General features: G+C 32.3%; 1 protein-coding gene across 1 annotated transcript in view; it reads left to right on the top strand.

The window, feature by feature from the left end:
* Positions 1–22,752, top strand: part of LOC137622977 (bicaudal D-related protein homolog) — a 262,077-nt gene extending 239,325 nt beyond the window's left edge. The window contains 10 exon segments of the mRNA XM_068353587.1: positions 2,480–2,591; positions 4,140–4,256; positions 4,771–4,917; positions 6,197–6,344; positions 8,578–8,696; positions 14,665–14,796; positions 15,475–15,678; positions 16,284–16,418; positions 18,383–18,535; positions 18,986–22,752. Coding sequence (XP_068209688.1) covers positions 2,480–2,591; positions 4,140–4,256; positions 4,771–4,917; positions 6,197–6,344; positions 8,578–8,696; positions 14,665–14,796; positions 15,475–15,678; positions 16,284–16,418; positions 18,383–18,535; positions 18,986–19,189 — 1,471 coding nt within the window. The 3' untranslated portion in view covers positions 19,190–22,752.
* The last annotated feature ends 2,835 nt before the right edge of the window (positions 22,753–25,587 follow it).

Below are 25,587 nucleotides of genomic sequence, written 5' to 3'. Positions count from 1 at the left end.
GGGATCTTGATTTTCTCTTCAGTCGAGACTCGGAAGTTTAATTTGTCTCAATTTGCAGAGTTTAATTTCAAATCCGTTGTGCCTATTGTCAACAGATGCTGGTGTCTGCGGTTGTTTACGATATTGGTTGAGACACAACACAACTGGACCTCATGGTCAATAAAGTAGAACCTTGATTTTCTTTTGCTCAAAATTTATTACTCTCTCTCTCTCTCTCTCTCTCTCTCTCTCTCTCTCTCTCTCTCTCTCTCTCTCTCTCTCTCTCTCTCTCTCCTCTCTCTCCTCTCTCTCTCTCTCTCTCATAGCAACGTTTACCCAATAAGTTTCAGATTTTTTCTCAGTGTAATTGGAAAGTTTTTAAGAAATAATTTATTGCTAAAGTTAGAAACTAACTCAACTTTGAAGGGAACAGAAGAAATTTGTTCTATTGAGTGATTTTGAAGAGTAATAGGCACTGAAATAAAATATCAATAATTTACACTTTCATTTAGATCTAACGCAAGTCACACTAAAATCAGAAAAAAAAATAATTTGAGAAACATTTTGGTATACTAAATTGAAGGTAAATTGTCAGTCTTCAATTGTCAAGTAATTGATATTTGACATACGTATTCTTCACTGAAGGTACATTATTATGGAGATCACTTTTCCTTTTGTTCTGAGAGAGAGAGAGAGAGAGAGAGAGAGAGAGAGAGAGAGAGAGAGAGAGAGAGAGAGAGAGAGAGAGAGAGAGAGAGAGAGTGTCTGTTCTTGCAGTACTTTTAATATTCGTAAAACCATCTTATCCATTTATTATATGAAGAAGATGATTTAAGTTCCCCATTTTTCCTTTCTTTTTTTAAGTATCCCCCTCTCTCTCTCTCTCTCTCTCTCTCTCTCTCTCTCTCTCTCTCTCTCTCTCTCTCTCTCTCTCTCTCTCTCTCTCTCTCTTGCATCTGCTATTAATTTGTTTAACGTTGACATTTAAATAGAAAAATAATTCTTTCGTGGAATTAGAATTAGCAATGATTATCTTCATATTTTTCACTTATTGTATCATGAAAGTTATTATCTTTAACTTCCTTACTAAACTTTAGAATTCAACCCTTCCGTTTTCCATGGTATGTGTCATCTTCAATCCTTCGAGAAGATTATACACGTGTAACTTACCAATTCTTGTTTCCTCTTTTATCGAATATGAGTTACAAAGGGAATTTGATAATTTGATGGATTGGGAAAATGCGAATTAATGTTCTCGAACGTCGTGGTGTGTTGATATTGATAATCATGTTTATTTTGTTATATATATTTTAGATATTTAGAAATATGACGAAAATATTGGTGGGATTATTTCTCAGCAACTACGTATAGTGAACAATTATCAACATTATAATTTTCATTTTGATAGATATTTTAGGCATTTATAATTATAACGAAAATGTTGATGTTGCTATTTCTCAGTAAATAAAGTGAACAATTATTAACATTATAATTTTCATGAAATTGTAGGTTTCCGAGGTACCTTGTAAAGAAAAATGGCAAGGGAACTGTGAATGATTGTTGGCGCATATGTCCCATTGAAAGTCTGCTAATAATCAAGATGACTGGCGGTTAGGTATCTGATGTGTATAGAAACTGCTTTCATAGAAACGCCCAAACAAATGCAGAACTCCTGAATAAAGTAATGAATTTGAATTTACTGATTTGATCTGTTACAAAGTACTTGCCTAGTCAAGGTATCATGTTCTGCCTGTACTTTATCTTTCTTTTGTTACCAAATCATGATCTTTCTTTTGAAGATTTAGATTTGACATCAGTTTGCGTCCTAAAGCTCTAATGTATTTTTTTTCTTTCCCTGACTGATATGCTGGTTTTAGTGGTAGGATTAAATAGAGCTTTCACTTTTCATCCTCATCTTTCTTTTGTTACAAAATCGTGATCTTATTCTTTAGGATAATTAGATTTTACATCAGTTTGCGTCTTATCTTAAGGCTTTGATGTATATTTATTTTTTTCTGCATGACCAATCTGCTGGATTTAGATGTATTATTATTATTATTATTATTATTATTATTATTATTATTATTATTATTATTAGCCAAGCTACAACCGTAGTTGGAAAAGCAAGATGTTATAAGCCCAAGGAGCAACAGGGAAAAATAGCCCAGTGAGGAAAGGAAATAAATAAACGATATGAGACAAAATTAACAATAAAATATTTTAAAAACAGTAACAACATCAAAACAGATATGTCATATATAAACTATAAAAAGACTTATGTCAGCCTGTTCAACATAAAAACATTTGCTGCAAGTTTGAACTTTTGAAGTTCTACTGATTCAACTACCCGAATAGGAAGATCATTCCACAACTTAGTCACAGCTGGAATAAAACTTCTAGAATACTGTATAGGTTTGATCCTCGTGATAGGAAAACTCAACTTTTCATCCATACAATTAAACTTTTATTAATCCTCTGACATCTTTTCCACCTTCCACAGAACCGATTTACAAGAGCAGCGGGAAGCCCTGCGACAAACGGAGAGGGAGAAGAGCCAGCTCATCGACCAGCTCACAGAACAGAATCAGAGGCTCACCACTCAGCTCAAGGAGGTACATGTCTTTAGAAAAAAAAAAAAAAAAAAAAAAAAAGCCTGATATGTCAAATTATATGGGTTGCCGATGTGTAGGCTCTCATTGGGTTCATCTTTAGCCTTGATGCATGTAATACAATTAAGATGGATTCGGACACTTATTTTAAAGTTATGTACTGTTCAAAGGAAAAAGAACAGCAGATAAAAAAAAAAACGCCTGATATGTTCAATTATATGGGTTGCCGATGTATAGGTTCTAATTGGGTTCAACCTTAACCTTGATGCATTCAATAAAATTAAGTTAAGAACTGTTCAAAGTTAAGTTAAGAACTGTTCAAAATTAAGTTAAGAACTGTTCAAAAGGAAAGAGAACAGTAGATAGAAAAACATTAGAGCAGCCCTTCTTGCTGTGACCATGGATGGCCTTTCATTATTTTACAGTCAGCCATTTTTTATCAGTTGTCATGAGAAAGAGATTTTAACTATGTCATTTCTGTTTCACCAGTGCAACAATTGGCTGAAGTTTGATCATTTTTTCCTCTTTACTATCTGTCGTTGCTCATGATTCACTTTGTTATTTTATGAATTCATTATCAAATTATGTTTTGTGTTCAGTAGTATACTATTTTTACTTTCATGTCTTTTGATTAGAAGATGAATATAATGCTTTCGAAAATAGACCTATAGATCTTAGGCAATACAAGTAGAATATTGAAAGTCGCTGGTAATTTACGAGCTTAGAAAAAACTAACTATTTACATGTCTTGATAGATTACATTATGAAAATAACATTTATACTATTAATGATAATTTTTTATTCATTTTATGTTGATTATGCATCTGAATCTGCAATAATTCTTGAAATATCAGGAAAGTTATCTCGTTACAGTTTCCTTCAGATAACGAATACTTCACCTCATTACGGTTGGACTTAGATTTCAGTGTTCTAAGTTTTGATTTTTTATTTTTCCTTCGAAATGGTTTTTTCAATCTTATTTTGAAACACATTTCTATATACAGCTCATACGGATTCTTTTTTCTTTTTTGAAAGTAACTCTTACAGTATTTCATTTGTCATCATCATCTGGCGAGATTCTCTCTCTCTCTCTCTCTCTCTCTCTCTCTCTCTCTCTCTCTCTCTCTCTCTCTCTCTCTCTCTCTCTCTCTCTCTCTCTCTCTCTGTGCTTAATTGGCGATTTAAACGTGGAAATAGCTACAATATTTTTTTTTCATTTAAGATTATACGATCAATTATCTTTTACACTCTTGTACATTATCTGTTAAACGTGTATTTCTATCTCAATTTAATAGGAGCATTTGCAAAAATTCTGACAAAAATTTGGGATTTCTATTATATATTGGGTAACAAAAAAGAGGTCATTGTGAAATATACTTTTTATCTACTATGCCATTAAAAGACATATTTACGAATCTTTCATTACAATTAATAATTATAATTTCCCATTTCGAATATTAAAGCAACCGAGATATTGAGTGATTATTTTCTCCAAGCATTTTTTACTCCCTCTTTACTAATGCTGTAATTTGTTGATTATATTTTCCCCAGCAATCGAAACATGAGCAACAGTTGGAATCGCAGTTGCAGTTGTTGCGGGACCAGTTTCAACTGCGAAAATCGAACATGTCGGAACAGGTGTCCACTTTGGATATGCTCAGGGAAGAGGTAAGTCCCTTGGCTTTTGAGTCATCTGAATTTTTATTTTGTTTCTCCAAGATTGCATATATAGGAAGAAAAAAATAGCTTGGTATAATTTAAATTAAGGTTCGCTTTAAATCATACTGTATGGATTTTCTTAAATGATAAACGGTAAAATTCTTGTCAATTCAAGCAACATGATGTAGGGCAAAGTTGGTTTTGTTACTGGTATACAAAATAACTACAGTATCTCCTACAAATCTTGTTCCCCATCAAAACATGATGGCTCATACCTTTACCTGCACTTTCGGTTAGATCATGATCAATTAGTTCTTTGTGAACTGTGGGTTAGTTTGGGAATTTAACGTAATGCAAAGATAGATTTTACTCTACTTTGAATCAAAACTACAACTAACCTCTTTTGGATGACAATTATTTGATACGATGCAGTAAATGTGGTGGTCATTCACTTAAATGTAATTGTATCAGTTCCATTTTATATTTGAAGAATCTTTCCACTTTAAATCCGCTGTCCCAACAGATCAACCTCTTATCGGAGAAGAAGATGGACTTGGAGAGGCGTATCGACAGCCTCCTCAGCGAGAGGGAAGGACTCAGCGTCACGTTGGACGAGTCCTCCGATCGCATCCTAATGCTGGAAAAACGCAGCATGGAACAGGAAGCACTGGTAAGAGCACTTGACAAGGAACTTGTGAAGGAATAGCTATAGGATAGTTGTAGCCTATTGCAATCGTCCTTGCCTGGCGATTTGCCGGACTGGGGTTTGAGTCCCACTCAACTCGATAGTTACTTGTAGTATCTCCAACCTCAATATCCTTATGAGCTAAGGATGGGTGGTTTTGGGGAGCCAATAGGTCTACCTGTTGAGTCATCACCAGTCATTGCCTGGCCCTCCCTGGTCCTAGCTTGGGTTGAGAGGGGCTTGGGCCCTGATCATATGTAGATATAGTCAGTCTCTCGGGCATTGTCACTGTCCCTTGCCTCTGCCAATCATGGGCGAAATTTAAACCCTTAAAGAGTCTTCTAAATAAAGCATCGGGATAACAACCTTGGTCTGCTAATCTCCAGTTATGTTAACAAATCTGTAATGATTGAATTCTAGAAATATTTTTTATAACCTTTTCATCACCATAGTCTTAAACACCAGTCATTGTATGTCAATAGATATAATAACATTAATGTAGCAATACAAAGGCAGTGAAGGAAGCCGTTGGAACTATCTTATTACAGATATTCCCAAATGTTTTATATGTTTGATAACAGAAATTGATACGCGTTGCTTCCTGTTAAAACCCGACATCTTCTTATTAGAGTATATAGCTTTAAAATTCGTTTTGGCTGTATCATGCCGTCAGAAAGTTCAAGATTTACAGTTACACCAATTTTATTCAATGATATTTTGCAATATGACAGTTATTGTAAGAAAATACATGCTTTGCCTGTACTATTTTATATAATAGATTATTTAATGTCTGCTAATGTAGGAAGTTCCTAGTTTAGGTATGTAGTTTTTATATTTGATATTTTTACCTTATATTCATCATTATAATAAATTCAAAAGCGTTTGCTTTTGAATATTAATGCCTTTTCCTCCTACAATAAAAACTACATTTGCATAGTTTCTTTTGAATACACACACACACACACACACACACACACACACATATATATATATATATATATATATATATATATATATATATATATATATATATATATTTATATAATATATGATATATGAATATATATATAATATATATTTATATATATAATATATATATATATATATATTTATATACATGTATGTATGTATGTATGTATATATATACATATGCTGTACATTGTTCCTTTTAAACATTATATATATATATATATATATATATATATATATATATATATATATATATATATATAATATATTATTTTTCATTTATCTCCATGATCAGCTAAGGAATAGCCAGCGTGACTTGGACGACCTAAGACACACGAACCTATTCCTGAACGATCGTCTGGAAGCCTTGAGCAGGAATTCCTCGTCCCCCTCTATGGAGCAAACCTCCCTCAGGAATGAGATTGACATGTCCGACCAGGAAGGTAATATTATTATTATTATTATTATTATTATTATTATTATTATTATTATTATTATTGTTGTTGTTGTTGTTGTTATTTTTATTATTATTGTTGTTGTTGTTGTTGTTGTTGTTGTTATTTTTATTATTATTATTATTATTATAATTATTATTATTATTATAATTATTGTTATTATTTTTATTATTATTTTTATTATTATTATTATTATTATTGTTATTGTTATTAATATTTTTATTATTATTATTATTATTATTATTATTATTATTATTATTCTTATTATTATTATTATTATTACTAGCTAAGCTGCAACCCTAGTTGGAAAAACAAGATGCTATAAGCCCAAGGGCTTCAACAGGGAAAAATAGCCCATTGAGGAAAGGAAATAAGGAAATGAATAAACGATATAAGAAATGAATAAAATTAAAATTAAATATTTTAAGAACATTAACGACATTAAAACAGATATTTGATATATATATATAATATAAAAGGACTTATGTAAGCCTGTTACACATTTATTTATAATTTCCCCTTTTTAGTTTTCGATTACTGCGTTTTCGGTGTGGTGTTCAGGTGACAGTGATAGCATTACAGAAAGTCCTTGACTTACGAAGTTATAGGATCTGAAAAGCTGTTTGAAAGTCAAATTTTCTTAAATTTTTTCTTAGGGTAGGTTTCACCTAACTGGCATGACTACGATTTTCAACTGCAAAAGTCAACAAATAATCCCGTTTCATATTTCATATGTTTTCTTATATAATGCATAAAATTATATATTTGATATTTTTAATACAATATTTCATTATGAACTTTTGATACAATATCGCATATTTATAATTTCAATTGGATTTGCGTTTGTATCTCCGAATGGTTGTAAGTTGAGGACATTCTGTATGTATCGATATTAGTGAATGCCGTTAAGCAATTCATACTGCTGCGAAGAAATCAGTCTAAATGAATATATGCTTATTTTTAACTTGCTTGAGAAAAATAAGTAACTTTTAAAGGTGAAAGATACAAATAAACAAAAATTCTAAAATGGGTCAGTCGTCCAAATATATACACTGATTTTTAACTTACTTGAGAAGTTGCTGCGGTTTAAGAAACTTTAAAAGGTAGAAGATGCAAATAAGAATAATAAAAATGGGTTAAATTTTCACGGGCTGTTCATGTTCATTGTAACAATTAAAACAAAGGTAGAGAGGAATAACATAAAAGATAAATCATTTGCTGTGATGTATGATCTATAATTGCAATATATTACAGTTATTTTGATAAATTCAGGATCAGTAATGAAAACCAAATCTGTAAAAATTGGATAAATGGTCACGACTTTACCATATAGATTCCATAGCACGTTATTATTATTATTATTATTATTATTATTATTATTATTATTATTATTATTATTATTACTTGCTAAGCTACAATCCTATAAGCCTAGGGGCCCCAACAGGGAAAATAGCTCAGTGAGGAAAGGAAACACTTCCTTCTACATTAAAGATTTTACCGAAATAAGTGTTTTTTCATTTTGATTTGTTATGGATGAAGGCAAAAAAAAAAAATAGTTATCATATTATCATCGTAATTATTCATTGAGATAAACATGTCATAGAAATCCATGGTAATAACAACCTATTGAATTTAGAAGTCTATACATTGCAAGAAATACAGAGAACCCAATCTAATATTTAATGATATTTGAATAGTAATGCTTCATTGCGTACAAAATACAGTAAGGAAAATATTATTTTAATATTACTGTAGTGACACGATCATAGCATTCAAAATTTCTTAGATCTTACATTGTGATACCATTTACCTCGTTACATATTTTCTGTGGACTTCCTTTGTGATGATTTTATTTCTTAACATCTTGTGCATAGTTTTTTTTGTGATACCTAATTATTATTTGCCTTGTTTGTCATAATATACTTTGCATCGTTCTCTTAGGTTATTTAAATTTCAATTCGCACTGCTAATACCCATTATTGAATTATCAACAATTATCAAAACAATCTTTCTGATACAGTAATGTAATTTATTTGATATTTGCAAGCCTTTTATTTACTCGTAAGGTTCACCAAAGCTAATTTTAATGGGTTTCTAAAGAGTGAAAACTCAACTTGGCCTTCATACGACCCACCTAGACTAAACAGTCCTTGGATCTAGCCACTTTTATTAATATAACAATGATAAGATATATAGAAACTGATTTCAAACTATGTTTCAGTCTCCCGACCGCACTCCCATCCCAGTTTGCCCGAAGACCTTCTGGAGTTGGACGAAGAAGACATTGAGTGTGATGACCCCATCCTCTCGCCAACGTCAGACGGGCAGACACTCAAAGCAGTGAGTACTTGTTTGAATATACATGTACTTAGATTAATAGTGATTTTGTGCTTTGTGTTTCCTGCGAAGAAGGGAGATTTTATGATAGATTGGTTTGGGATTAGTGAAGATGTTTGCATTTTGTTCGTAAAGACAAGATTGTGACCTATTGTCTTTTAGATATAAACCCACTGATAATTGTGTAAATAGCATTTAGTAATTCACTTTAATTATTTGAATGTGTTTAAATACTGTACAGAAGATGCACTTGCTGTATGTTGTAGGATATTCTGGCTTTATGCACTCACAAAAATAAGTTTTTACATGGCTCCAGCAGTGAATGTATAAGTGAAGGAAAATATACTTGAACATTTTTAAGAAACTTGTATTCCCTATTCATAGAGTTTATTTCTGTGGAATATTTTTCCCTTATCATAATTTGAAATATATTTATTCATAGAGGTTATTTCTGTGAAATATTTTCCCTTATCATAATTTTGATAACTTTAGTGATATTTTCTAATGGAAAAAGTAGCACTGTAAATTCATCCTAAATAGTAGACAATTAAAACTTCAATGTATTTTGCATTTCACTGATTATTTTGTGACCAAAAATTGCATTCAAAACACGCTGAAATTTAAAGCTTTGTTTTACATCAGGATATGTATTACATCCTGAATATCCTTAACAGTAAATCCCTCTAATAAAGTATGTATTCCATGGAGTATCCACAACCAAGAGTTAAATATATAGCTATGTGCACAGCTTTCACCTTAAATTTTTTTTTTTTTTTTTAGAAATACATAGTGCAATGGATAATCATCTTCACCAAATAGCTTATCACAAATCTTGTAATGTTCATCATTATTTTTACACCGTTTTCTAATTCCATTGTTTTTTGTTTCTTTTCAAGGGCACAACTGTAAGTGACACACCTCCCCTCACCAAGCCTGCTGTTTTTTTAGCATAGATAGCTATCACAAAACACAGTAGAGATAAGAAGTTTGATTATAGAATGACTAACATTGCTTTACTAGAGTAATTCTATTAGTTTTAGTCAATAGTCTCATCCTGCTTTACTCTTTAACTGCAGATAAAATGAAAGAAATAAGATTGGCGTTTAACATTTTCGTTCTTGGAAAAAAATATAAATAAAATATGTAAATTTTAATTTTATGTTAAGTAGTTTTCTAAAAAAAAAAAAAAAAATTCAAAATTAACTGAACTGTGAGTTTTCTTAAAATTTCAGTTATTAGATAATTTAGGCAGATTATCCATTTCAGATATTGCATCATGATATTTTGTATCTATCAAATGATATCTATTAATAATAATCTACTGTATTTATCAGTCAATGTTAGTAAAATAACATAAAATTATCCATAACAGTTATTAGATTTATCTATAAATGTTACTAAAATCCTGTTGATATTTATCTACAATAGTAATCTACAAGATTTATCGATTAATGTCGTTAAAATCATATTGATAATTAACCACAATTTAATCAATCATTGCATACTTGTTCAAGCTAAAAACTTTTTAAATGATTTGAACTTGTCGGCTTTAATCAATCTAATAATGCATGCAGTCTTAAAAGCACCACAAAAAATGTGCTTATTGCATTTTTATCTGCTTCATATTTAGAATTAGAAAGCTTTTCTTTGTCCTCCGTAACCCTCTTGTACTGTTAACTGAAGATTAATTTCCTCTTACAGCATCTTGTGTGGAATTTCATAATCTGTGAGCGTATGTAGCAGTTATAATTGAGGCGTTCACAATACTAAGTATCCAGAGTTAGTGCTATTCTTTATTTTCAGTCAATGTCTTCTAAAACTATTCTTCTTTTCGCATTAAAATTTGTTACTTGGATATACACAGACTCCAAAACTTGTTTAAAATTCGTTCATAAATCGCCGAGATATGAGCGTTTGAAAATTGTCAATTTTCAAAAGCGTTTGTTGTGATTTTGATTTTTCCCGCTCGACCCCTGCAAAACTTAGTATTGTGAACGCCTCAATTATGGGACGTGAGTGTAGATCTGTGTTATGTGTTATTGTAGTAGCTGTAAATAGATTGGATGAATGGCAAATGCTAGATTAAGTAATTATAATGGAAATTCAAACCGTTTTAAAAGTTTATCCTTGTTCTCTTGTCCAAAGCATTTTTATATCTTTGGGGTTTATCTGTAAATAAGGATAGTGCTAATGATGTTCTTTTATTACGATTTTCTTCTATTTAGTTATCATCTCGTTGGCGAAAAATCGATGCTTTTTATTCCAATGAGCAAAGTAGAATCCTTGCCTAGCAATATGGTGGATGTAATTTCCATTCCTTCAATTGTGATATAGTTTTCTTCCATATTTATGTGTACTTGTTTAATCGTGTTCTTTACTTTTTGGTATCCATTTTTTTTTTTTTTATAAAATGGAAGGAAAATACTTGAATAATACAAATATTCATATAAATCTGGGAACTTATTGCGGAGATTTCTGTAGTTTAGATTTGTTTAGGTTGTTCCCATTAGTTAATTGTTGATCCTTCAAAGTACTTGGAATATTCAAAGAAAGTAATTGTGTCTTCATATTCTTACACATAAAAAAGAGAAAAGGAATGTCATGTTTTCCTATTTGAAATTGTAAACCGATAAATGTAGATCATGTAATAAATGCTATTACGGTATATATGTCTGAAAGGGGTATTGGATTTAAAAGCTGTGATATTTATGTATTTAGTAATTGTGCATCTATGCATGCTAAACTGATTGTTTACATTCCCCTTTTTCACTTGTTTGCATGCTGTTTTCGTGTAGGTTGTAGTGTTATGTATAGTATATATATATATATATATATATATATATATATATATATATATATATATATACATATACATACATATATATGTATATATATATATATATATATATATATATATATATATATATATATATATATATATATACAGTGGAACCTCTACATACGAATTTAATCCGTTCCAGAACCAACTTCGGATGTAGAAAATGTTCGGTTGTCGAAACGAATTTTCCCATAAGAATACATTGAAATAGGATTAATCCGTGGTTGAGCCCAAAAACCTATGATAACTTCTTAATAAACTACTACACATAATTTTCCCATGAGAATAATGAACACTCAATTAGATAATAGACATGTAAATAAGAAGAATAGACATGTAAATAAGAAGAATTAGCAAAAAATGATAAATAAGAAACGGGTTTTTAGCGTCACTTTACCTTAGAAACTCCAGCGCAGGTGTTGTTAGTCTTGCTACGCAGAGAGGAGACGGACGGGCGGCGAGGAGGTAGAGAGGTTAACTACGATAAACGTACACTACCGTAACTTATTCTAACTTACACTAAGTGAACTTTAACATAACTTAGCTTTTTTTTTATAATTTATATTTTTTTTTTACATTTTCTTTTTTTCTTTTTGATGATTAATTTTAATCACTTTCACTCTCTACACTTAAAATTGATTGAATTTTTTTCTCTTCACTCTTTGCTGTTTTCTTTGAACCACTTCCTTCCTCTTCATCACGAGTTCGCTTCGTAGTTTTTTTAAAGAAGCTATCGATAGAAAGTTGCTTGGTACAGCTTTTCAGAATGTTTCGAAAATAAGTTAGGGAAACATCATAAAACTGCGCAGATACACGACAAACCTGCAATTTCTTTGGATGGTATTTGTCGATGAAGTCGACCACGTCTTGATATTTTCCTAACACCTCTTTTATTTGCGCGGAACTTATTGCAAGTTCACTCATACGGACGCCACGCTCATGCTTTTCAATAATTCCTTGCTTTACTTCTAAAGAAAGCATTCCCTTATTCCTTTTCTCACCACTACCACTACCACTTGCGAAACTAAGCCTTTTAGGACCCATGATTTTCGTAAAATACCGTAAAAGGATGAATGTAAAAAATCACGATTAAAACACAATTAATAGCAGAACGCACAGGGCACAACCACATAAAGCCAACGAGAACAGAGGACTGACCCAAGCCACGCTAATTGAGGGTCCCTCCGAGGTTGAAGTGCTGCCTTCTAGTGGCGGAAATAAAAAACACATCAGGCGCTATGAGCACCGACTACGCATACGAGTATTGTTTACTTCGGGTGTCGAAAAAAAAATTCGGGTGTAGAGTAGGAACGTGTTCGAATTGTACTTCGCGTGTCGAAAAATTCGGATACAACCGGTACGACGAAAATTGCTACTTCGTGTGTCGAAATAAAATTCGGGTGTAGAGTCAAAAATTTGCTCGAATTTTACTTTGGATGTTGGAAAATTCGGATGTAGATACGTTCGTGTGTAGAGGTTCCACTGTATATATATATATATATATATATATATATATATATATATATATATATATATATATATATATATATATGTATATATATATATATATATATATATATATATATATATATATATATATATATATATATGATAACTGATATATTACAATAATTAGGAATTTCAACCAGTGCTGTATTAACCCATGACAGGGCACCTAGGCTTTGAGCTTCTCTTGGCCCCTGGACATCCCCCAAGCTGCCCCCCCCCCCCCCGGCTACTTTCATTCTCCTTTCGAACAATAATATTACAAAAGAAGTAAATAATTTGCAGTTTTACCATTTAACACTAAAAGAAAAAAGTTGCATATGCCCTCCTCTTGCTGGGCCCCTTAGGCGAAGTCAGCCATTGGGATAATACGGCACTGGGATCAGCCATGTTCATTTTACATTACAGTATCAGAACACAAGGACTGCGTTTGAAAGCAATATTTTGAAATAGAATGCCCTCTAGTTTATTTTATTCTAGTATTGTGTCAGATCAAGGAAATGGATTTTCTTTCTTATACAAAGGATTATTTGTTCAATACCTTACCGGGAATGCCATCCCAGTCTGGATAAGTTAGATCTCAACATGTTTTAATGTATTAGTTTTCATTGCAGCGAAAATATATTAAATGGATGTGCATGTCATAAGTATCATTAACTTTTAATCTTGTTACTGAATCAGTTTTAGAAATACATTACTACACTCAAATTTATTTTTTGTTTAATGGTAGCGTTGCTTGGTACTTACATTACAAGAAATAATTTTGTGACAGTTTAATAGCGCAAAGAGAAATGTTCAATACAGATTATAGTGAGGGGATCTCTATTTAAAACTCCCCTTTTGGTCTTCAATCATCCCACTTGTATTTCTGTAAACTAAAAGCAGATTTAATTTTGTAAGTGAAGATATCTTTTCCTACCGTTACGTTTTACATTTTAGGTTTTGCAGTTATATATTATCCAGGAGGTAGTTTAAAATAGAATTTTTTTTAACTATTTCGAGTATTTGGGGATTCCTTGATTAACTCTTCATTCTTTACATTTATAAAATGATGGAATGCAATATTCGTCAAATACATGATTAGACGATAAAAAGGGAATACTGTAATAAACCTTTGGAAAAGGAGATTCAGATATTAAAATTTGTATTATACCAACCGTAGCAAGATACCCCCTTGAAAATCTGGATATTTTACATTTTTAATCGGAGTGACAAAAATAGCTTCGATTTGGAAGTGCATGTATGGGTGTTGAATCTAATACAGTACTTTGTTTTCTACTATCAATGCTTCTTTAGGAAATGGGTTTTTAAAGTTAGGAAAATGTAAATGAGAGGAAAGAATGTGAAAATATACAATAGGTGAAGTGTTGTTCTCTTCTTTTTAATAACAAAGTTGTAATGCTTCCATTCTGTCTGTTACATGTTTGTTCTTTTTCTTCTTTATCATATGTGAACTATTTTTTTTTTACTTCTCTCCTCACTTATTTTACCATTTCTACTGAACTGGTTTACATCTGTTATTCACTTTAATATAAATTTTTTCTCCATCTTCTCTAACCTTCACTTATCTAAGTATCCAATGAGTTTTTCATATTTCATATTTTATTTCCTGTGTAATTTCATCAGCTACGGCAAGAGGTTGTGGATACCATAGGACAAATTCGGGTGATGATCGATCAGTTGAGACATCGAAGAAGGAATTCCCTGACGTCCCTCTCCACTAACTCATCAGATGAAGTTACACCAGACAAACTGAAGGTGAGGTTAAGTTGTCCATTGCTGAATGGGGGTGGAGAAAGCCATGGTTGCATGTAATGCAATAGTGCACTGATAAGTAAAGAAGAATCTTTTGTGACTGAATGAAGAGGAAATCTGTGGCTGACTAAATTGAATGAGATACGTAATACATTGCAGGATGAAGTGATTTAACATACTTGTGAATATTGTAAAATATTCAATGACTGAATGAAGAGAAAATCTTTGGCTGACTAAATGGAATGAAATGTGTAATATATTGCTGCAGGAGGAAGAGATTTAACCTACTTGTGAATAAATTGAATTAATCCATGACTTTATGAAGTGAAAATTCTTGTATGAATGAATTATTCCATACCTATATTCTTGAATTAAAAGGCTGAGTTGAATAAATGATTCAGGGCTTGATAAAGTAAACATTTATATATGATTGTAGTTAGATCGTCTTCAGCCGAGGTTTTTTTTTTTTTTTTTTTTTTTTTTTTTTTTTTTTTTTTTTTTTTTTAAGAAAAATGCATATAACTTAGGTATTTGTTTCCTTTGTTACGGATCAAGCTAACGTAGTATTTTTTTTCGACTTGTAGTTCTTCTAAAGTCGTTATTAATTTAGCATAGAATTAAATCTATAGTACAGCTATTCTTTACTTAGTAACTCTAACCATTTGTTTAACGATTACCCAGACTGGTGTTTTGGGAGCTGTTGCAAGAGAGCTCCAGGGACTGATAAGAAACCTCCTTCGGCGTGAAGCACAAGGCCAGTGTGGAGCTTGCGGTCGTGGTGGCGAGGACAGACTTCAACTGGAACAGGAAGTTCATAGGGCTTTGGAGGCTGTGGATAAACTCAACATTGAGCTCAATGATACGAAAGACAAGCTCAAAGCTAAGGTAAGTTTCATATTTTAAGGAGATAGATAATATGAAATGTAAATGTTATGGTAACTTTTTATGCTTTGAATGAAATGCTACTTGATTATTTTTTATTATTATAGTTATTGTTACTATTATTATTGTTATTATTATTATTACTATTATTATTATCATTATTATTGTAATTATTATTATTATTATTATTATTATTATTATTATTATTATTATTATTAGCAGCAGCTAGATTACAACCGTATTTGGAAAAGCAGGGTGCTATAAGCCCAAGGGCTCCAACAGGGAAAATAGCCCAGTGAGGAATGGAAATAAAGAAGCATAGAATAGTGTGCCTGATTGTACCCTCAAGCAAAAGAACTCTAACCCAAAATAAGCTCAAAGGAAAAATTAATTATAGTTTTAGGAGATGAAAACTCCATGGTTTGGTGACGAAAAAAATGCCATCTTTGAAAGAATAAGTATTCACACACTTGAATAAATAGAAAAAAAAAGGTTTACCAAAGGATTTTCTTAGTTGAAGAGTAGAACTTTGTGGAATTTAGAGCAAAGTAACTCTCTTAATCTGGTTGTATTTTGTTGTAACATTTGCACGTTACGTTTCATTGCAGACTGATGAAGCTTCTGATCTCCAACATCAAGTCACCTTAGGGGAGGCAAAACTAAAGGCTGTTGCGGAGCACAGGGACAACCTCAAGCACGATCTTGATAATACCCATCTTGCCAAGGATGAGTTGATAAAGAAGGTAAGGTCACTGAATAGAAACGTCTATTGCGAGTGAGTGGTTCTCTTGGAAATATACTCTCTTGTTCTTAGCTACACTGTTGGTATTTCGATCTTAGTATTACCTATCACCTCTTGCTTAGTCTGTGCTCCTTATTTAATCTGTAGTGAATTTTTAATGAAACTAACATCTCCTCTGTTTATGTAGTATTTTGTATAATTGGAACAATAATACTCAACCATAGGGTCAAATTTTTTACAGAAATTGAGCCATATGGAACCCAAGTATCCTACATGGAATTCCTTTGATACTTTTGGAATTCTCTTCTTGCTTCTGTTATTTCTAACTCTTATTTTAACCTTTCATCCTATAAATGGCTGATCTGTTGTTTCTTTTGTGGTTAAGTCCAACACCTCTTCCTTGCTCTCCTTTTATTCTTTTTTGGCCTGGGCTATACAAGGTCATTTGTTTTCCTATTTCCTGGACCATTGGAGTAAAAGACTGATTTATTTTGAACAAGTTTATCAGCGTGGAAGAATTTGATCTCAAAATCGAAACTAATAGAAATTAAATGCATGCTTGATACCGCTGAATTGCTGTAAGAATTCAAACACATATTAAAATGTTAAAACCATCTTGTACTTTATGTCCATGAAGGCCTCGTAATCTGAATAAAATTTCAGTCTTTAAATCATCAACTAAAATTCTTTATAATTGTATATCGCAATACTACCTTATATTAACCTGAAAGTCGACATTAGTTTTTCTTTGATGGAAGATTTTTCTTCTTGTCTAGAAACACTCTAACGCACTGGTTGTGTTAAGAATATGGCATTTTAAAGATGTTGCTTCCACGCTGAGTTTTTATCACTAACACAACCATACACTGCATGATTATTAATAACTTGTGTTGCTGTATTATACTAAATGCTTTTTGTACAGTAGTCTTTTAAATCAATAATCATGTAACTCATGATTTTTAACAAACATTTTGTAGTGCTGCATGAATGGTTAATGCTTAGTATTAACGGTTCTTGTATTTTCTCAGCCCTACAGGTATGCACAGTGTAGTTTACAGATTTGCAAACCTTAAAGGCAATAACATATGTCTATACTCCATGGAGAAAACTTTGAGCTGTCATGTGGATGTATAGGACATCTGTACATAGCGCATAGCCTGTTTTATCTTCAGTTTAACTATTGGAACACTTCAAGCATCCTGGAGCGCTGAGGAACAGGAAATGCAATAAATTCCACATTTACACAATTTATAGACCAAAGGGATCAGTCTTCCCATAAAACCATATACTGGACTTTAATATTGTTGACTGGTAAAAGACATTTTGTATCATACGCAGAGACACTAACGAAATAGTCATAATACACAAATAAAATGTCTGAATTGCATACTGAGTGTTTGAATATTCCACCTGAGGACCAGTTTCACAAGGACCCCCAGAAATTGTGTTTCAGAAGTTTTGCATGCAAATATCAAATGCTCAGAAAAGATTTTATTGTCCTTAACGTTCTTTATCTCAAAATTTTATAAAAGAGGTTTTGCTGTAATTGCAGAATAGATGTATGTAGTTGTTGCTATATTTATGTTAGCAACATTTTAGTCGTAGTTTAAGTTTATCTTAGCCTTGTAAAACCTCTTAGAAGGAAAGAAATAGTTTAAAAAAAAAATTATTAACCAAACAGTTGTATTTTTACAAATCAGTGGCAATAAGCCTGTAGTTTTTTGTAGTTTTGATAGATAATTTATAAATTCTGAAATAATCCATTTTATTTAGTCATTACTGTGAGTAGTAGTAGTATTAGTAGCAGCAGTAATAGTAGTGCTGTAGTAAGATACCCAGTAGTAGTAGTTGTAGAAAAAAATCCATATACAGATTAGGTAAACAGTTTTTAAGAAAGCTCGAATGTAATGACACTGATCCCATTTTATTTTATTTATCGTTTATTATAAATAACTATATTTCCAGGCTTGGGACATGCGTGACAACGCCGTCTCACGCAAGAATGCCTGCGAGATTGAACTGGCAAGGACACGAATTGATGTCATGCAGATCAACTCACAGCTCATGGAAGCCATACAACAGAAGGTTGAACTCTCACAACAGCTAGAGCAGTGGCAGGTAAGGAAGTGTTTATATCGTATGCCAGATCATTATTTGAAATAAATCTCTGTTATTTTATTGGGGTGTTTGTGATAGAGGCAACAGTTGGAAATGGTTTTATCTTATTAGATATTATTTGAAGTAGTTTGTTGTCATTTTTTATTACTTTTAAGATTGGTATATACCAGTTGAAAGTATGTAAGTTTTTACTCAAGCATCTTTTAAAAGTATATTATTCTGATTTTGAAAATTTTACGATTGAAAGGCTGTTTAAAATGTTCATCTTGTATTGAAATGTTGCATAATATTTTATATTTATTGGTATAAAGACATTACAGCTTTTGCGATGAAAACAATATCTTACTATCATGGTATTATTCAAAATATTTATATAATTTTCTTAGGTTTTCTGGAATACAAAACACATAAACCATAACAAAACAAGTAAACCTATGCATTTGCTTCCAGGTTGACATGCAGCAACTACTAGACGAGCAAATGCGCCGAAAGCTAAGTAAATTAGAACTCGGTGGAAGAAGTGGTTTGGCCATGTCACGTGGAACTGCTCAGAATCAAACCAACGGCAGCGATTCAGACTCTTCTTGTAGTGGGAAGGCTTCTCCAAGGAAAAACTCACGTTTATTCTCCCTCTTGACAAACCTCAAGCGGTAACCTTAGTGACCTCCGTGTCGCCCGTAACCTTCCAAATCGTATCTTACACGTTTCAGTAATAAATAACTTATTGCTGTCACATTCAAATATAGATTATGAATGAGAGATTTATGACACAAATGAAATTGCGATATATGTGGTACAATACTTTTGATAGAGCAAGCTACTCTGGTATGGAAAAAAAAAAAGGTTTAGTGAGTCATGGTTGTATGATATTCTCTTTTTAAAATTCTGTAGCTTCTTCGATCTGACTGCTTATCCCTCCTGTTTCTGTGAAAACATGTACAGTATAGATATTTTTTTTCTGTGAAAATCATGTATGTTAATAACATAATCACAAATGCCATCAATATTTATAAATATTTATAGGCAGAATATATAGGAAGCTTATTTCCTTCTTAAAAAAGGGAAATATACCAAAGAATCTCTTCTATATTCACACCAGAGTTTATATGAATTGTGAAAGTTTAGATATCTGGTTAACCAGTTAGATTAAATAAGATAACAACTGTCTTTGTCACTGACACCTAATACTAAACACACTATTCATGCAAAGTATACTAAAATATTTTTAACCTTTCTCATAATCAATTTACATAAGGAGAAATATCATAACTGGCAGAAAGAATTGATTTTATGATTAATTACTGGTATGATAAGCAAAACCTTATCAAACATCCCTAAGGAAAAGAACTTGGAAATTTTGAGTCCTTTATTACCAATTCTAAGTATTATTTATTGAGATTAGACATTTTCATTTTGCAAAATTACTTTTTTTATATTGAAACAAATGAAACAAAAAGAAAGTGTCAAAAACTTTAATCCCTTTTTGGTAAAATTTGCCTCAATTTCAGTAGTTTTCGTGAGATTATTAGACATTTAGTTTCGTTTGCAACCTTTTTGGTATAGTATGTCTCAACATGACCAAGTGGGATTGTCTGATTAATCAACTGGATTGTTATGAAACACCATTTTCAGCTTTATCTCGTGTAACACAATTTGATCATAAACCGAAGAAGCTGATTGTTTGGGAAAGTTTGTAAGAAATCTATTGTACTCCATGAAAATTCTTTGTGTACTAAATACACTACTGAAATACTGTACTTAGCTGTGATATATCAAACTTTATCTAACTTTCAAGTCTATTTTTAATTACTTTAACAAATTTCCTAGTCTTCTTGATACTGATGAAGTCTGGTATATTGTGCTTTGAACTTATCTAATGTTGCCAATAACTGCTAATTAATTTATAGTTAATTTTCAAAATTTTACAAAATTTTGGTTTCTTTGGTGGCTTTATTTTTGGTTTGCCTCAAAACGTTTTATCCGATGCATCAGAGAAAGTTATCAGTTACTGATTAACTGCAGTTTGGCAACCAAGTTCATTGTGATTTACTGACCAATTAGAGTTCTTGTAGTTGCATAAATTCGAAAACGATATTTACAAATGAGTAAGTTATGTTTTCAAAAATATTTTTTAACACTGATATGGTGCTACTATGAATGAATTGTAAGGATTGGTGAATGAGTAACAATCAAGCTTCATTTTGTCCAAAAAAGAACTACAGCCAGATTTCATTTTGCTTCCGTGATTACGCATTAACAAATACAGTACTGTATATACACAGTATTTTTTTTAATACAGCCATATTCTACCTAAGAATTGTTACCCTCATGAGTTTTTGTTGCAGAATTAAACAATTGCTACATACAGTATAAATGACGGTCTGGAGTTTTCGCTTATAATCATTTACATTACCTTATTGTTAACTCGCATACGTACATTCTTTATACTTTTTCTTATTCAGGAACTAAAGGTAGTTCTCATTCTGTTTGGATTTTTGTCACAGAATCAAGCAATTGCTACATATAAGTGAGGGTCTTTGGAGTTTACGCTTTTAACCATTTACATTACTTTTTTGTTAATTCGTATACGTAGGCTACATATAAAAATTCTTGACAATTTTTCTTATCTAGGAACTAAAAGTAGTCATTATGATTTAGAATAGTCATTATGGAATGAATAAATGTCCAAAGAAAATAAATACTCTAGTTTTTCAGAAAAAAAACTTTAATTGCGTAATTCCCATCCTATAACATTTTATAAGAGTAGTAGTGCCGTAATTCAGTGTAACAGGAGCCAGGTGAATCTGCGACCTACACAGTCTTCTATTTTTTCCTAAGTGGCTTCTGTTTGTAAAACTTAAAAAAATGTAAATATTTAGAATTGTAAATATTAGGGTTATAAAATGAAACTTTTAAGATGCCTCCTGTGAATTACATTTGGGAAAGTTGTTACTTGAGCTTCAAAATTCAATCTCATTGGGAAGAGCAGTTGATAACGTCCCGGGAAGAGTCAACTTTTTGCTTTTTCCCACGGTTGTCTATCTTGATATTTTTACTTTGTACAGAATTTTATGGTTTATCAAGTTTCCAGATTTATAGATATTTAAATATTCAAATATTACTTTGAAATTTTATAGACTGTAAAGATGTTAACAACTGTTCATACATAAATGATAGTCTGTCATAAATTCTTTCCAGATTTTGCTCTTCTCGAATCTTTTTAAAAGACTTAATGTTTTCTAATTACAGTGGCTTTATTTTTGAAGTTCAGATTAACTGCATTCCATTCTTGTTAAGGATTAATTTCTTTAATGAAGTTTCAGATGGTAGATTTATATTCACTTATGCAGATATTATGTAGTCGAAGTATCTATTATTGCACTATGATGCATCGCTGATGTTTATATTTACAAGTTTAGTCAGGATTAGATCCTAAGAAGGAGACAGTGAAGAGATGTATGAGGTTTCAAAAAATGCCTTAAATATGTTACATTTCCGTCCAGATTTATACTTCGTGTGTAATGTTATTACTATAGTCTAGTATGCTGAATGCATTATACTGAATATGATATGTCTTGGTTATCAGATTGTTTGCATTTGTTAAGATATTTCCGGTTGTCAAGACATTTTTGTTTATGTGATTATCAGATACAGTAGTTAAATCATTTTGCTATACAAGTGGTGATGTGAAAGATCTGATATCTATGGAAAGGCAAGTTACTAAAACAAAAAATGTGAATGTTATTTTTTGGTTGCTTGAATCTACATGTGTTAAAGCAATAGGAATATGTTTTTTATACCTTCGTTACAGTATGTATGGTAATGAATACGTTGTCCTGATATTTGTTTCTGGAGAGTTGTATTCTATGTACTGTATTTGGTATAGTGTATTATTTTTTATATAATTGATATTTCATAACATACTATGATTTTCTTGCGTAAGGAGTAAGCAATTGTTTACTAAAGAAGGCATAGATAATTACGCAGATGCGTTTTCAAGGAAAGTGCAAAAATTCCATTATATCAGTCTACAAGACAATGATGAAAACCTCATAGTGTCAGTCAAGTGTTACAATATCTGTTGATGATTATATCATATATATATTTCTATATATAAGCCATCCAACAAACACTTAAATGTTTGGAATGTAATGTAATAGAAGAAAATGTGTAGACGAAGCATCCTTGATTTAGTGCAATAAACTTATAGCAAACTATGTAGTATTTGTTGTCCTAATTCCAGTCATAGTTTGAGAAAAGAATCGTAGAATATTTACAGTCAGCAAAGTTGAGGACAACCAGTTCTAGTTTACTAGCCTTTTGTGCAAATATCTTGACATAGAAGACAAATACATGAAGATGTTTTAAAAAATCAAGCTTTCACCATAAAAGTGTAATATTATGCTTATAACTATCGAGTTATATGCAGCTATCCATACATACATACATATACCAAAGGCACTTCCCCCAATTTTGGGGGGTAGCCATGAGTGACCAAAATTTCTAATTTTATTCAAATAACAGTCCTTTTTTCACTGATCGTATGGCGAACTGCTCATCTCAATTAGAAATCGATTGCTAAAATGTTAACTGTTTGCCAACAGGATGACAAATGATCACCAACAGGAATTAAAAATAAAATATCTGTAGCCTAATATAAACTCTAATTCACAAGAGACAATTAAAGAAATACATGTGCTTAGTCATATTGAGTACAGAAAGAAATTTGGTACATGGTCCAATATCTTAAGAAGTAGACCCAAATGGTATTTTTCCTTTGTTTTTTATAAAGACAGCAGATTTCTTAGCTCCAAAGTTATCTGTTATTTTGCGCAAGTTAGCAAGAAGAGGAGCTTTTAGCACTAGTTGGAAAATTGGTAATGTTACTCCTCTATGTAAATGTGTTTGTGGTAGCTCAAGTCCCACTGATTACCGCCCAATTTCCATTACTCCCATATTATCTAAAGTTTTTGAACGTCTTCTGGCAAAACATCTTAATAGGTTTGCTGAAGGTAATCATCTACTCCCTAGTTTGCAATTTGGTTTTCGTAAAGGCCTTGGAGCATGTGATGCCCTTCTTACAATCTCCAATGCTGTACAGAAATCCCTTGATTGTGGTCGGGAAGTTCGTATGATTGGCCTTGATTTTAGTGCTGCCTTTGACCGTGTTAATCATGAGGCCCTTGTTTTCAAACTGAAACAGTTGGGAGTGGGTGGGTTGTTTCTTAGCATTATTATTGATTATTTAAGTAATAGATCTCAAAGAGTTGTTGTTGATGGGCACCATAGTGATTATAGGAATGTGATATCCGGTGTTCCACAGGGTAGTGTTCTTGGCCCATTACTTTTCATACTATATACACATGACATGTGGTTTGGCCTAGAAAACAAGCTTGTTGCATATGCAGATGATGCTACTCTCTTTGCATCAATTCCATCCCCTGAATGTAGATCTAGGGTTGGTGAATCCCTTAATAGAGATTTAGCTAGAATTAGTGCATGGTGCAAATTATGGGGTATGAAGTTGAATCCTAACAAAACTTCAAGTATGATTGTAAGTAGGTCAAGGACGGTGGCTCCTCAACATCCGGATCTCAGTATTGATAATGTTTCTTTAAATATGTATGACTCTTTCAAAATTTTAGGTGTGATTCTCGACAGTAAATTTACTTTTGAGAAACATATAAGGTCTCTGTCTTCTTCAATTGCACAAAAAATAGGCTTATTGAGAAAGTCTTTCAAGATTTTCGGTGATCAATCTATTCTGAAGTGTTTTAATTCTTTCATTCTACCTTGTTTTGAGTATTGTTCTCCTGTTTGGTCTTCAGCTGCTGATTCTCATCTTAATTTGTTGGACAGAAACTTACGGTCTATTAAATTTCTTATTCCTGATCTAGATATTAATCTCTGGCACCGTCGTTCAATTAGTTCATTATGCATGTTGCATAAGATTTTTCATAACTCTAACCATCCTTTACATTCAGATCTCCCTGGACAATTCTATCCTGTTCGTAATACTAGGCAGGCAGTTAATTCTAATAGCCAGGCCTTCTCCATCACGAGGCTCAATACTACGCAGTACTCTAGAAGTTTTATTCCAGCTGTTACCAAGTTGTGGAATGATCTTCCTAATCGGGTGGTTGAATCAGTAGAACATCAAAAGTTCAAAGTTGGAGCAAATGCTTTTTTGTTGACCAGGCGGACATGAGTCTTTTATAGTTTATTTATGACATATTTGTTTTTGATGTTGTTAATAGTTTATATATGACATGTCTGTTTTGACGTTGTTACTGTTTTTAGAAAGATTTATTGTTAATTTGTTCTCTTCATTTATTTATTTCCTTTCCTCACTGGGCTATTTTTCCCTGTTGGAGCCCCTGGGCTTGTAGCATCTTGCTTTTCCAACTAGGGTTGTAGCTTGGATAGTAATAATAATAATAATATTCAAGATTATTCAAGGATGTAATACTTTTCCTCTATGAAATTAGTGGGGTAGAGCTCGGGTCCCCAGCTACTCCGGTGCCTTCCCGGGCCACCCTTAGTCCCTAATTGTGTGGTCAGCTTGTCCTGGGGACAATGGGCTGGGTCAGACACCCATGCAATGGTCAGAGGAAGGATGCCGGGAATCTGTCCTTGCGCTGGGGGTTTTTGTCATTGGGCAGCACTTGGGTATCCCTCAAGGACACAGGCCATCCCTAGGGCTGCCTTAGGCACCCCTTTTTTCAGGCAAGTTTCCTCAGAAGTGTCTCTAACTTCAGAACTCTTCTGTATGGTATTTGCAAGGAAGGCCTCTGGGCCATCCTAGACCCTGACAGGACTGCCCGCAACATCCCGAAAGTAGTCAAGGCGTGCAGCTCTTTCGAATTACCCTACCTGTTTTTTTCCAGGCATTGGGGTAGAAAAAGAGTTGCGCTTTGCAGCATTGCCCCCACTTTTCCTCTTTCATGTAAGAATAGGGAGATTGCTTGTCAGGCCTTTTTTAAACCAGCAGAAACATGGAGCTGTGAGCCTTTGATAGTGTGTCGTTCAAGACTGGTACTTACTACTCTTGT

This window comes from Palaemon carinicauda, chromosome 30, assembly GCF_036898095.1.
Source record: "Palaemon carinicauda isolate YSFRI2023 chromosome 30, ASM3689809v2, whole genome shotgun sequence".
NCBI lineage: Eukaryota > Metazoa > Arthropoda > Malacostraca > Decapoda > Palaemonidae > Palaemon > Palaemon carinicauda.
This window is presented reverse-complemented; position numbering and strand designations above follow the sequence as displayed.